The sequence below is a fragment of the Nuphar pumila genome, chromosome 6, assembly GCF_984573655.1.
Source record: "Nuphar pumila chromosome 6, dmNupPumi1.hap1.1, whole genome shotgun sequence".
Lineage (NCBI taxonomy): Eukaryota > Viridiplantae > Streptophyta > Magnoliopsida > Nymphaeales > Nymphaeaceae > Nuphar > Nuphar pumila.
The window spans coordinates 122,187,481-122,202,309 of NC_143254.1; the positions used below are offsets into that span (position 1 = coordinate 122,187,481).

Consider the following 14,829-nt stretch of genomic DNA (forward strand, 5'->3'; position numbering starts at 1 on the left):
CAATTTGATCAGAGTATCGATGTGTATACATGTGTAATCTGATCAGACTGCCGAGTAGTCTGATCAGATTTGACACTTTTTGTGCACACACAATCTGATCAGATTTGACATTGATAATACTGTGTGCAATCTGATCAGATTTGATAATGTGTGTGCTTGTGCATCCTAATCATATTTGCCAAAGTCTTGTGTTGGTGCAATCTAATCAGTTTTGGTAGCTTCTGTGCATGTGTAATCTGGTCAGGCTGTCGATAGATGTGTGCATGAGCAATCTAATCAAGTTGTCGATAGATGTTTGCATGAGCAATCTAATCAGATTTGCCAATGAGTGTTGATAGTGTCATGTATGTTATATCTGAACAATTTTGCTATATTCATGTTTGAATGTTTATGCATGAAATTGATCATGATAATGTTTCTTGCAAGCATCTGTTCGCATGAGTATGCAATTGGCTTTATGTGCATTCATGTTGTATGTTTGAATGTGCATTGTGAACATGTTTTGAAACAAGGTGTGTCTTGTATGTTTACTAAAATTTTGCAAAAGATACATAAATCACTTTTGAGATGTGGTGGTCAGATATGAACCACTCAGGCCATGTTAGCCAGGAGCATGTGTTGTTCTACCTGTGTCGATTTTCTTTATGTATTGCAACATTTATTTTTTAAAATTATTGGTTTTTCTAAATTAATTGCACTATTAAAATATAGCGGGCCAGAGCTTGAAGTTGGTTTTGCATGTGGATTTGCAAAATGGTTCTTGCGTAAAGAACTTGAAAATTATTTGAAAGGTAAAAGAAACCAAACAGTATAGTTAATCTCTTCCTTGATGTTCCTTTCACAGTGTGGGAATTTTGAATAGCGGTCATGGGGACCGTGAAGCTACTAAAACTTTGTGTGTCATTGTGCTCCTGAACCTAATGTGGTAGTTCACCTCCCGACCACGGTTTTAGGAAGATTTCAGCCACTTTGCATTGAGGGTGGTGTTGTTGACTCAACTGTAGTTTTGGTATCAAGAAAGTGGTGTTAATGGCTGAGGAAATTTGAAAATCTAAAGATTCTATTAGGTGGGAGTAGGTGCTTTGAGAGCACCCTATCATTACTATATATATAGGAGAATATTAGCTACATTTTAGAAGACCATACTCTAGCTTATAGTTACTGAAAGTGTCCCCTTAAGGGGAGGGAGCACGCTTACAAAGTGAAAAGCATCACACTTCCCCCAAAGAGGGAAAGCAGGGATAAACTCACTTCCCATTTGTGGGAAGCATGCTTCCTATATTACAGGAAATGTGCTTCTCAAATCGCTTTTCACTTGCTTTCCCCTCATTTTTTATGTTTTTTTATATTTAATATTGTAACGACCCCAAACTGACCCTCGAAAAATGCAATTTTTTTTTCTTTTTTAAACATTACGTAAAACATCCCAAAGATCTGGGGCACATTACAGATTTAATATACACAACCCCAACAAGCATTAAACATAGAATAAAAATTTAATCGATAAATTGAAATTGATTTGACTTAATCAAATAGTCTTAATGAAGGTTAACACAGTTTCCAAAACAAAAAGCAAAATTAGACCCTCTCCAATGGTTACATATAGTCAACTTTAGTTGACTTAGTCAACCAAGTTGACTATTATGTATATATATATATAAGATTACATCCATCTTAACACCCCCCCCTCAAACTTACAGTAACTCACTATAAGTTTGAAATTACAAAGAAGAACTCCATTACATAAAATGTTTTTATAGATTTCATAAAGTTCATCCATTTTATGCTTCTTTAAAGGGTGTTCAATCATACACTCCATTACACAGAGGATCTTCAATATCACCAATGCTTGAAAAGAACCAGGCAAAAAGATCTAACAAGAGTAATCTAACATAAAATAACTATACTTATATACATTATGGAGAGAGGATGATCAAGCACACAAACATACAATATGTAGAAAATATTTAATAATTCAATTTAACATTCTCAAAATAATTTAAAGTAAGAATTGATTTTGAATGGTCACTAACTTAAAACATGATAGTCATTGACAAACTCGACTTAATAGATAATCAAAAGTTTTAATTTATAAGAGAACATAATTGCATTTTATCAAAAAGAGAAATGCATACACAAAATATCTCAAAGATGAGCTCATAACTCATTAAGTACTCTTAAGCATTCATGAAAACATGCATTATTCAATCCACACGTATATTTATCACATTAATGCATAATAGACCCGAAATATGAATTTTTCAAACAATAATTAATTTAAGAAAATGTGTTGTGGTGTATGTTGTTTGTTGATGATATTGTTTTGATTGATGAGTCTAGAGCTGGGGTTAATGCTAAGTTAGAATTATGGAGACAGACATTGAAAGCAAGAGGTTTTAAGTTGAGTAAGAGTAAGACAGAATACATGAAATGTCGGTTTAGTAAGCAATGAAGTAGTGATGGGAGTGTAGTGAAACTTGGTGAGCAAGAAATACCGGTGGATGATTGTTTCAAATATTTGGGATCTATCATTCAAAAAGTATGGAGAAATTGATGGAGATGTAAATCATAGGATAAAGGTTGGGTGGATGAAATGGAAAAGTGCAACTGGAGTATTGTGCGATCGTAGAATGCCATTGCGGTTGAAGCGGAAGTTTTATAGGACGACTATTAGGCCCGCTTTACTATATGGTACAGAATGTTGGGCTGCCAAGAGACATCATATTTAAAAAATGAGTGTAACTGAGATGCGTATGCTGAGATGGATGTGTTGAAATACAATAAAAGATAAGATTCGAAACAAGGAGACACGTAAGAAGGTAAGCGTTGCACCCATTGAAAATAAGATGAGAGAGAATCGTTTACGGTGGTTTGGACATATTCGGCGAAGGCCTAATGATGCTCCAGTTAGAAGGATGGAGAAATGGGAAAATATATTAGTTAAAAGAGGTCGGGGTAGGCCTAGGAAGACATGGATGGAGGTGATAGGAAAGGATATGAATGCTTTGAACCTCACCGAGGACATGGCATTGGATAGAAATGATTGGAGGAGAAGGATTCATGTGGAAGACCCAGAATGATTTTCTTTTTTGGTTCATATCGCCGACCCCAATTGTTTTGGGATGAAGGCGTAGTTGTAGTTGTTGTAATCATTAATACCATGACGAAATAACCCACAAAAGAGTTTAAATCCCAAAATATTTTTACACAGCGGAAGATACAAGAAATGTTTTACATCATTTAATTATGAAAAGTTAAATACACAAAGATCAATTACATTTTTAGAAGTAATATCAGTCATGCAACTAAAAAAGCCACTTATGGACCAATTGTAAGTAATAACAATAAACAAAATTTCAAAGGCACATGCTTAGAAACAAGCAAAAATACAAAAAGGGATCCCAATGAGGCACATGCACCAATTTACCAAAAAAGAATACAAAGTGAGAATAATTTCAAGAGCAACCAAATGCTTACAATAGTCACAATGGGTGTACATAATACAACACAGGATTTTACTAATGAAATGCTTAGAAACGCATTAATTAAACTTACAAAAATTATGCAAAACAATTAATCATGGAATAACTCATGCAACTAAAGCATAATGCAAACTACATGAAAATATTTTAACAATCATTTCTCATAAAAGAGCAAATGAGTTTAGGAAAAATTATGAAGAGATTGAAAAATCCCATACACCATAATGAATGAATTTTGCAAATTAAAACACTATTTTGACCACCACAAGCAATCATCTCATAGACCTACAAACTTCAAACATTAAGTGTATCAACGACTAGAACAAGAGTATAATCATCATGTCACTAAAAAGCCAAAGACACACACGAAGGTGTGTATAAACATCTCTTGTTTACATATAATGACACTTAAAACAAGAGCATAATGCCAACGGAGGGCTAAAATCACATACGAAGGTGTGAATAAACATTTCTTGTCTACATATAATGACACTAAAAAATCAAGTGTATCAACGACTAGATCAAGAGTATAATGCCAACAATAAGCTAATCACATACGAAGGTGTGAATAAGCATCTTTTGTCTACATATAATGGCAATAAAAAATCAAGTGTATCAGCGAAAAGATCAAGAGTATAATGTCAACAATGAACTAAAATCACACACGAAGGTATGAATAAACATCTCTTATCTACATATAATGACACTAAAAAGTCAAGTGTATCAACAACTAGATCAAGAGTATATTCACAATGCCAACAATAGGTTAAAAACACACACAAATTTCTCCGTCTGATTCCTTTCAGTGTGACGCCTGTCAATTGAGCAAACATCACAGAAGCTCCTTTCCATCTAGTCAGAGTCTATCGAGTCAAGCATTGTTTGACATTTTGCATGTTGATGTATGGGGACATAGTAGAGTACCTTGTCGATCTCAGTGTCATTATTACTTAGTTATTGTTGATGATTTTTCCAGATTGTCATGGGTTTTCTTAATAAAAGAAAGGTCGGAGGTTGCCTCCATTCGTATGTCTTTTGTCATTGAAATAAAGACTCAGTTTCACTCTCTTGTCAAGATTATCCGCACTGATAATGCTCTCAAATTTAAGTCAAATGAATTATTACAATTTTATCGAAATTATGGCATCCGTCTTCAAACCAATTGTGCCCATACATCTCAGCAAAATGGTGTTGCTGAGAGAAAACATATGCATCTTTTAGAGGTAGCTCACACTCTTATGTTGCAATCAAATATGCCACCCTCATATTGGGGAGATGCTATTCTCACTGCATGTTATCTCATTAATCGTATCTCGTCTTTATCCTTGGAAGAACAAATTCCTTTTCAAATTCTCTATCCTAGTGCTCCACTATTCCCTATTTCTCCCAAAGTATTTGGATGTGTTTCCTTTCTTCATAAACTTGGATTTAACCGTGATAAATAATCTGCCCAAGCCATCAAGTGTGTCTTCCTTGGATATCCAAAAAATAAAAAAGGCTACTGGTGCTATGATCCCATCTCCCGTAGAGAGTATGTTAGTGTGGATGTATCTTTCTTTGAATCTGTTCCTTATTTTTCCACCACTGCATCCAGACTACATGTTGAACATGGTGATACATTGCCTCTTCCCATTCCTCCTTTTCCCTTGGAGTCGTTTTCTCAGACTATCTCTCATTCTCAATCTTCCCCAACTGGTCGGTATCATGATCCTCCTCTGGTGTACACTCGCAGATTACCACCTGAATCAGCACCTACATCACTGCCTTCTTCAGAAGTAAGTTCTCCTGACAATACTGAGATGTCTAATGTTGATGATGATAGACCTATCGCTCTCAGGAAAGGTAAAAGACAATGCACATTACATCTTATTTCCAAGTTTGTTTCTGAGGCACACCTTGGGGTTCATATGAAGAATTTTATCTCTGCTCTTTCTGCCACTTCTGTACCACTTAATCATCATCAAGCATTATTAGATCCTAAGTGGAAGCAAATGATGCAGGTTGAGATGGATGCCTTGCTCTCATGTGACACATGAGATTTGGTTGTTCCTTCCACTGATGCAGATATCGTTGGATGTAAGTGGGTCTACACCATTAAGTACAACTTGGATGGCTCAATCGAAAGGTACAAGGCCCGGTTGGTCGCCAAAGGGTATACTCAAACATATGAGGTTGACTTCTTTGAGACTTTTTCTCCAATAGCTCGTCTTGGGACTATTCGGTTGGTCATATCTATAGTTGTTAATTATGGATGGAGTTTATGCCAGTTAGATGTGAAAAACACCTTCTTATATGGGGAGCTGTCGAAGACTGTGTACATGCAGCAACCTCCCGGGTTTGAGGTTCAGGGGGAGTGTAACAAGGTGTGCAAACTAAAAAAGGCTATATATGGTTTTAAACAAAGTCCCCGTGCATGGTTTCATAAGTTATTTGAAATTATGTTTGCATTTGGCTTCAACAGGTCCTCTTCAGATCACTCCTTGTTTATCAAGAAAACCTCCGCGGGTATTGTGGTTATGGTTGTATATGTAGATGATATTATTCTTACAGGGAGTAGTGCAAAGGACATTTTAGACACAGATTCATCTTCAGAAGCACTTTGTCACAAAAGATCTCGGTTCTCTTAGATATTTCTTGGGCATAGAGGTGGCCAGAAACAGTGAGGGGTTAGTTCTATCACAGAGAAAGTATATACTTGACTTACTGCAGGAAACAGGGATGTTAGGTGCCAAACCAACCAATATACCAAAGGATCCTAAACTGCATATGTATGATGAAAAAGCAGAACCTATTGACAGTAAAAGTTTTAGATCCTTGGTTGGTAAGTTTTTATATGTCACTGTAACAAGGCCAAATATCTCCTTAGCCCTGAGCAAGATAAGTCAATTCATGGACAAACCTACTCAAGTGCATTGGCAGACAGCTATGATGATTCTCAGGTATTTGAAATCCTCCGCTGAAAAGGGATTCTTATATAAACAAAGCTCCAACCTGGATATAATTGCATACTCAGATGCAGACTATGCAGGGGCCATCAATGATAGAAAGTCCACCACAGGGTTCTGCGTGTTTGTCGGAGGAAACTTGATTACTTGGAGAAATAAAAAACAAACTGTGGTAGCTCGCTCTAGTGTTGAATCAGAATATAGAGCTATGGCTCAAACAGTTGCTGAAATGATGTGGGTTAGGTCCATTCTAAAAGACCTTCAAGTGTTGATTCCATCCCCAATGTTGATGATGTGTGATAATTGAGCAACTACCTATATAGCTAACAATCCAATTTTTCATGAGAGAACGAAACACATTGAAGTTGATTGTCATTATATACATGACTTGGTGCAGGCTGGCCATATTTCTACTAGTCATGTGACCAAGCTTCTCGCAAGTGCAGGTTTCTCAAGATGTTGCAGCAAGCTGAGCATGATAGATATATATGCTCCAGCTTAGGGGGGAGTGTTAAAAGTAATATTCATAAGTCTGGTGCGGTGGTCATACGTAATTTAGCATAATTACGTATGCCTTCTTGTAATCTTGTTCCACCTAATCACCTATTTAAATAGGTGATTAGGGTTAATGAAAGATCAAACTCTCTCTCTCTCTCGTCCATCTCTCTCTCTTGTTTCTCTGAAACAGAATCTAGGTCTGACAGACTTTAACAAATACTAATGGAAATCAATTTCCAAATAGGTGAGTTGATATCAAATAATTGATGTGAAAAAACAAATTTAAAATCAAATCCAGAAAAGTTAGATAAAAACCCTATCATAAGAATAAGTGCAATTAGATGTACAAACAATATGTCAATCGATGTAATCACATGCAATGCAACATAGGATGTCTTATGACAATTTTTATAATTTTTAATAAATAAGCATGCAAATACAATGCTTAAGAATCTTTAAAATAATCATAAGTCCATTACTCAAGAAACAAGTGAACTAAGGTACATCTCATATAGCAGATCCAATAAATCTCACTAAATAGACAAGAATAACATATATAATATTTAGATCTAAATCTATTATGAGGCAATTGAAGGCAACATATAGACATCCCAAAAGAGCCAAGTGCAAAAACACACATACGAAATCACTAGGAGCTAACTAAGAGCTATGCATAAATATAAAAATATTGACATTATTGATAAAATGTTCTCAAAGAGCCATAGAGATTTTAATAACATACATAACCATGCACCCACATATGATCGCATTAAACAAGAGATTTTTCTCACAATGCAATGAAAATATAATATCCAAGATGCATGATATAAAATATCAATACTCAAGAAAGAAACCACTAAGATAAACACAAAAAAATTATTTGAGTATATAATAACAAGTCATGCTTATGCTATTCAATAAAGACTATTTGAGGTATATACCTAAAGATGCCTTAATCCAACACTGAAAATAGTCTTAATAGAACAATGTCACTCAAACATACATGAAATAACACATTCACATGATAATAGAAAAACCTTATGAGAACATAGAAAACACATCTATATTAGAAAAAAGAATCACACATTACATCCTTTTAATCTTTATGCTTCATCACATCACAAAGAAAGAAATCCAAAAAAAAGTCCACACATGCGTTAAGAGACATTAAAAAATGAAATTTAGTATTTTGCAAAAAACATAAAACACAAGATTTTAAGAAACCACATATTTTGCAAAATATAATTTTTCACTACACATATCACATATTTCAAAAACATTTAATTTTATCATAACCCTTTTTACAAACACTTACCATACATATGAAAATAGAAAAGCCAAAGATACATACCAGAATACAAAATTCTTAAATATATAACATCCGTTAATATGATTCTTTCTCAAGACCTCAAACCTTGCTTCGATACCATGTCACGAAATGGTACGGATCCCAATGCACTCCGAAGTACATCCCATTAGCCAAGAACACAACGTAGTTAAACACTCATTCACAATAGAAATACCCATAGAACACAAGACTTTAAAATAAACAATTTCATTAAGTATGAAATTCAAATAATACAAAAGAAATGAAAAATTACAAAAGAGCCTCACTACAACACTCAAAACACTCAAAACCTAAAAATCTACCCATCACTCCTCCACTTTACAATGCACACACACCCCTATTTATAGGGAACTCAAAACCTAAAAATCGACCCATCACTCTTCCACTTTACAATGCACTCACACACCCCTATTTATAGGGAAGGAGAGAAAAGGAGAAAAAGGGGAGAACCTTTCTGGCCATTGGAGAGGATCCAACGACTAGAAATATAACCGTTGGACCCTCTCCAATGGTTACATAGAGTCAACTTTGGTTGACTATTATATATATATATATATATATATTATGTATATTATATATATATGTATACATACATATATAAATATAATATATAAATATATGAGGATATTATATTAATAAATATACATATGTATATATATATATACATATAAGATTACATCCATCTTAACAATGTACTTGTTGTGTACCCTGTTCAAGAATGCAGACACACACACACACACACACACACATATATATATATATATATATATACTTCCAGAACAGAAATCAAAGATATAGGTATATATATCCATGCTGTGAACCCTGTTCAAGAACAAAAATCGCAGATATAGATATATATCCCTCGATTTTCTGAAAAACCAATGACCTACCTATGTAGACCCAACAAAAAAGCATGTAGGAACAGATTTAATAAGCATAATGTACGTGCATATCTAATAACCATGAGCAAATCTAATAACTATCATGCATTGAACAGTTTTAACACTATCCTGCTGACATACCTAATTCAACACCAGCATAACCACACACACATGTTCTAAAATTATTCCTGATCAGCACTGACAACAAACAGTCCAGACAACTAGATATAAATTATTCATGATCAGCACTAACAACAAACAGTCCAGAAAACTAGGTATAACGAACTATTTTCCTCAGTCTTAGTACTTAATTTCCGAACCATAAACCAATCAGGATTCCCGTTCTTTGAACAGGAAAAGGGGTCGATTCTTTTGAAAACAGTTATGCTGATTCACAGGTAACGATTTGAACTACATGATAAAAAAGAAATTTAGTTTATGAACAGAAACAACAAGAACCCAGTCCAAGTAACATGCAGGCCATTATATACATATACACAATTTAAATCCTAAACATATTTAATATCTATAAACCCAAAGTGAAACCAGTCCAAAAACACGCAGGTTTCACTTCTTTAGGCCCATCAAAACCAAAACAGAGAATTGATATCCAGATCAGCAGAGAAGAATCAAGGTTTGATAAATCAAAATTGATAAATCAAAAATCTGTGCATGGAAACACAAATTCGGTTTTTCTAAAACCCATGCTTGATTCAATCTGGGTTAAACACCTTACCCATTCAGATTAATGGAGAGAGAATCCCGTACCTTTGCGTGTGGATTTGTAAAAGGAGGAGGAGACGTTGGAGGAGAAGTCTCTCTCTCTCTCTCTCTCTCTCTCTCTCACTCACGGTTCTGGCCCCTTTCTCCTTTTCTTTTCTTCTCTCCCTTTTCTGTATTTCAGCCCTCTCCCATTTGTATAGAGTTCTCTCACTCATATTCTCAATAATATTTACCTTTTTTGCCTTTTGGCATTATCCCTTTGCGGATTTATGTGTGTGCACTTAAAGTGCATGTATACTCTCTTTGTTTTTGCTTATTGTTGGACTTGTTAAGTGTTCTACACTTATATTTATATTTTCGCTTACTTCATTACATGATATCAGAGCCATTCGGATTCTCTTGATCTTGGAAGCTTTTCTTGTGGTGTTTAAAGATCGTGACAAAGGTACTATCACTTTTTTTGTCTCAATCTTTTTTTTATATCCCTACTGCAAACCCTGTTCAAGAACAGAAATCGCAGATATAGGTATATATATCCATGCTGCGAACCCTGTTCAAGAACAAAAAATCGCAGATATAGATATATATCCCTCGATTTTCTGAAAAACCAATGACCTACCTATGTAAACCCAACAAAACAGCATGTAGGAACAGATTTAATAAGCATAATGTATGTGCATATCTAATAACCATGAGCAAATCTAATAACTATCATGCATTGAACAGTTTTAACACTATCCTGCTGACATACCTAATTCAACACCAGCATAACCACACACACATGTTCTAAAATTATTCCTGATCAGCACTGACAACAAATAGTCCAGAAAACTAGATATAAATTATTCATGATCAGCACTAACAACAAACAGTCCAGAAAACTACGTATAACGAACTATTTTCCTCAGTCTTAGTACTTAATTTCCAAACCATAAACCAATCAGGATTTCCGTTCTTTGAACGGGAAAAGGGAATCGATTCTTTTGAAAACAGTTATGCTGATTCACAGGTAACGATTTGAACTACATGATAAAAAAGAAATTTAGTTTATGAACAGAAACAACAACAACCCAGTCCAAGTAACATGCAGGCCATTATATACATATACACAATTTAAATCCTAAACATATTTAATATCTATAAACCCACCGTGAAACCAGTCCAAAAACACGCAGGCTTCACTTCCTTAGGCCCATCAAAACCAAAACAGAGAATTGATATCCAGATCAGCAGAGAAGAATCAAGGTTTGATAAATCAAAATTGATAAATCAAAAATCTGTGCATGGAAACACAAATTTGGTTTTTCTCAAACCCATGCTTGATTCAATCTGGGTTAAACACCTTACCCATTCAGATTAATGGAGAGAGAATCCCGTACCTTTGCGTGTGGATTTGTAAAAGGAGGAGGAGAAGTCTCTCTCTCTCTCTCTCTCTCTCTCACACACACACACACACACACACACGGTTCTGGACTCTTTCTCCTCTCTTTTTCTTCTCTCCCTTTTTCTGTATTTCAGCCCTCTCCCTCTCTCTCAAAATCAGCATAGAGAGAGAGAGGCTAACATATGGCTTTTATAAAGCACACGGTACTCCTCTAAGGGGACCTCCCATGTGTTGTAGAAATAGAAAGGCTTCTATTTCCTCATGGAAATAGAAGCCTTTCTATACTAGGACTCTTATATATGTATATGTATATATATATTATTTAGTTATATTAAAATTTAAAATAAAGATCAATTTATCTTAGCACAAATGAGTTATGGATCTTGGTGACGGTCCAAGATCCATATCATAACCAGATCTTGGATCCAAGATCCATATTCCAATTGGATCATGGAGCTTGGCATCGGATCCAAAATCCATATTATGACTAGATCATGGATCTTGGTAAGGGGTCCAAGATCCATATCACAAATGGATCATGGATCTTGGCAATGGGTCCAAGATCCACTTAACGCCAGCCACTATATATTATATATTATATATATATATTATTTTGATTTAATTAATAAAAATATACTTATTTAATAAAAATTATATTTATTAAATTTTAAAATTAGGCAAAATTTGCGAGATATTACAAATATCATAGTCACCACTATCGTCAATATATATGGGATAATGTTTCCTACCCTCATGGGTAAGGAAATACACTAGTGAAAAACCAAAATTTTTGTTTTTTTTTTGGCACGTCTGACCCTTCAATTGTTATCTACACATTTGGTTTAGTAGAAACATGCCCATGGATCATGTTTCTCTCATACGTATGCGAATTTTCTGGGGCTTGAAGAATCCACAACTTATGTACCAAATTTTCAATCATCAAAAAAGTACTTTTACGTCAAAAAACAAGGTCTGTTTTTACTATGTTGACCTTGCTGAACATATCCAATAGTAGAAATCAACCCATGGATGTGTTCAGCAAGGTCAAAATAGTAGAAGTTGACCGTTAGATCATATTTTTTCAATGTAAGAATATGTTTTTGATGTAAAAATACAATTTTTTGAGGATCCAGTACATAGGCCATTGATTTTCAACCCCTAAAAAATCCAGCATACATGCCGAAAAACATGATCCATGGGCTGATTTCTACTAAAACAAACATGCAGATCACATCTAGAGGGTCATATCATATATGCAAGAAAAATAAAATAAAATAAAGTTTTTCACTAGGGGATTCCTTCCCCCCAAGGGTAGCAAATATTTAATACATACATACATATATGGCAAATATTTGGTACTAATGAAGGTATGGAACTATTGAGTAGAAACCAACTTCTTTTAAAAAAAATCAACTATTTTTCAGATCAAACCCCCACAGATGTGTTTGTTTAGTGGAGAATTGGGTTTTGAATCATGTAAATTACGATATGTAAACAGGTTTTTCAAGGGCTTTAAAAATCAAAGGCTCAAAGTGTACCAAAACTTGACAGCTCAAAAAATCATATTCTTAAATTGGAAAAACACAATCCAAGGTCCGATCTTTAGAAAACAAACTATGTTGAACACGTCTATGTGATCGGATTCAGTCTATACAACTCACACATACAATTTTCAACTCAATAGTACCATATCTTCAGTAGTACAAAACGTTTGCCACACATATTTCTAAACCAATCGTTGTTGTTGTTGTTGTTGTTGTTGTTATTATTCAGTTTTAACGAGATATATATACAAGAATGTATTCTGGGAATAGTAACATTAGCCGTTTAGTGTGGATAATGCTACCAAACAAGCCTAGTTTTCTCAAGCATACAAAACAAATGCCCCAGAAACATGACACACAGTAATTAGATACTGCCCACAGTTGAGAGATGGGTGATAATTTTCAGATGACATAAAATGCAAAACTTCAAGATGGGAATTTCACCCTTCGCTTTACCATGGCACTGCTACGCTGAACTAAGATCTATTCATCTCGACAGCCAAACAAGTGATTAGTACAATCTCAATCCATACGTTTTTCCAACATGGGCAATTGAACTTTGATGTCATATAATACTGCTAGGATGGTCTAAAATCCAAGGCCCTCGAACTTTCCCCAAATCATACTATAACCCTTAGAACACAAATATATAACTACCAAAGACATTATAGAAGGATTCCCCAAAAGAGTAGGCGCGACTCTGCTATCTCCGAACCTCCTTGATCAATTTTTGGGGGGAACAGAATCCGAACTCTTGTAGGGTTTGTTTTTCACGCCACCAATCAAAACCCATTTGGTCTAATATCGAAATTGATTAAGATCTTCTATAGAGAGAAGAGAAATGAGAATTGAACAAAGGGAAAATATCAAATGGGTCGTGGTCGTTCGAGCTAAAGGACGACCCAATTAATGTCAGATATCAATAACAAACGCGAAACGGGAAGAAGGTTGGTGAGGGACTTACGGGCAGTAGCTCTTGGAGAATATGGCGATCTTGTTGCTGTACACCACGCTCTCAACGAAAGCAGAAGCAGAATTGACGGCACTTACAGGTATCGCTCCCACCACCAAAAGCAGCCATACCAAAGCAAGGAAAGCGTGCGGAGATGCCATCTTTTATTTGACTCCCCCGCCCTCTCTCTCTCTCTCTCTCTCTCTCTCTCTCTCTCTCTCTATATATATATATATATATATATATATATATATATATATATATATATATATATATATAGTTGATCGGGGAACCGGGCGGGGGCCGTTTGCACCCGATCTTTTTTTTCGTAGGCACTCAATCATGGCTGGCAAACTCGTCGGTTTCCGAGACTCATTTGAGTGGAGACCCAACTGAGTCACAGTTTTTATATTACTCATTCTCAACCCAAGCTCGGTAGAGACTTGGTCTGAACCGGTCTGTTAGGACTCGGTCTAAACTGGTCTGCTAGGACATGGATGGGATTCCATCTAGGGGTGGCAATCGTGTCGGGTTGGCGGGTCAGCATACCTCAACCCAAACCCGACCCGTTTATTAAACGGGTCGGCTGTGGCAAACACAACCCGTTTAATAAACGGGTAACTCGACACGACCCGCTAACCCATTTAATAAATGGGTTGGGTCGGGTAAACGGGTTCTCAGGTTCGCGGGTCAGGTTGGCGGGTCGGGTTGGCAGGTTGACCCACCCGCCTAACCCGTTTATTAAACGGGTCAGTCGGGTTGGCATACCCCCAACCCGAACCCGACCTAAGAGGCGATCTCATGCATTTTGAAATTTTAGCCATGCATGTTATTTTCAAAAGCAACGTTTCCTCTTGGCCTTTTTCATGCAGTCCTTATAGGCCTACTCTTTGTGTAATTTTGAGACGAAGGAGGCCATTAAAGCTTTGCAAGTTTTTCCACGTTTGTGAATAAATAGTAAAAATGCATTTTATTATATAGTTTTAGTTTTTGAATAGTTCAAATGTATTTTTAAGGAATTTTATTTTTAAAATATATAAAAATTCTTGAATAATCCGAGTCCTCCGAGTTG

General features: G+C 35.5%; 1 protein-coding gene across 2 annotated transcripts in view; it reads right to left on the reverse strand.

Annotated features, from left to right (window-relative positions):
* Window positions 1-13,981, reverse strand: part of LOC149835992 (Glutaredoxin family protein) — a 32,355-nt gene extending 18,374 nt beyond the window's left edge. For both annotated transcript variants that reach the window (XM_090008891.1, XM_090008892.1), the window contains exon 1: window positions 13,770-13,981. In XM_090008891.1, the coding sequence (XP_089865017.1) occupies window positions 13,770-13,918 (149 nt within the window). In that variant the 5' untranslated portion in view covers window positions 13,919-13,981. The remainder of the gene's footprint in view (window positions 1-13,769) is intronic.
* Between the last annotated feature and the right edge of the window lie 848 nt (window positions 13,982-14,829).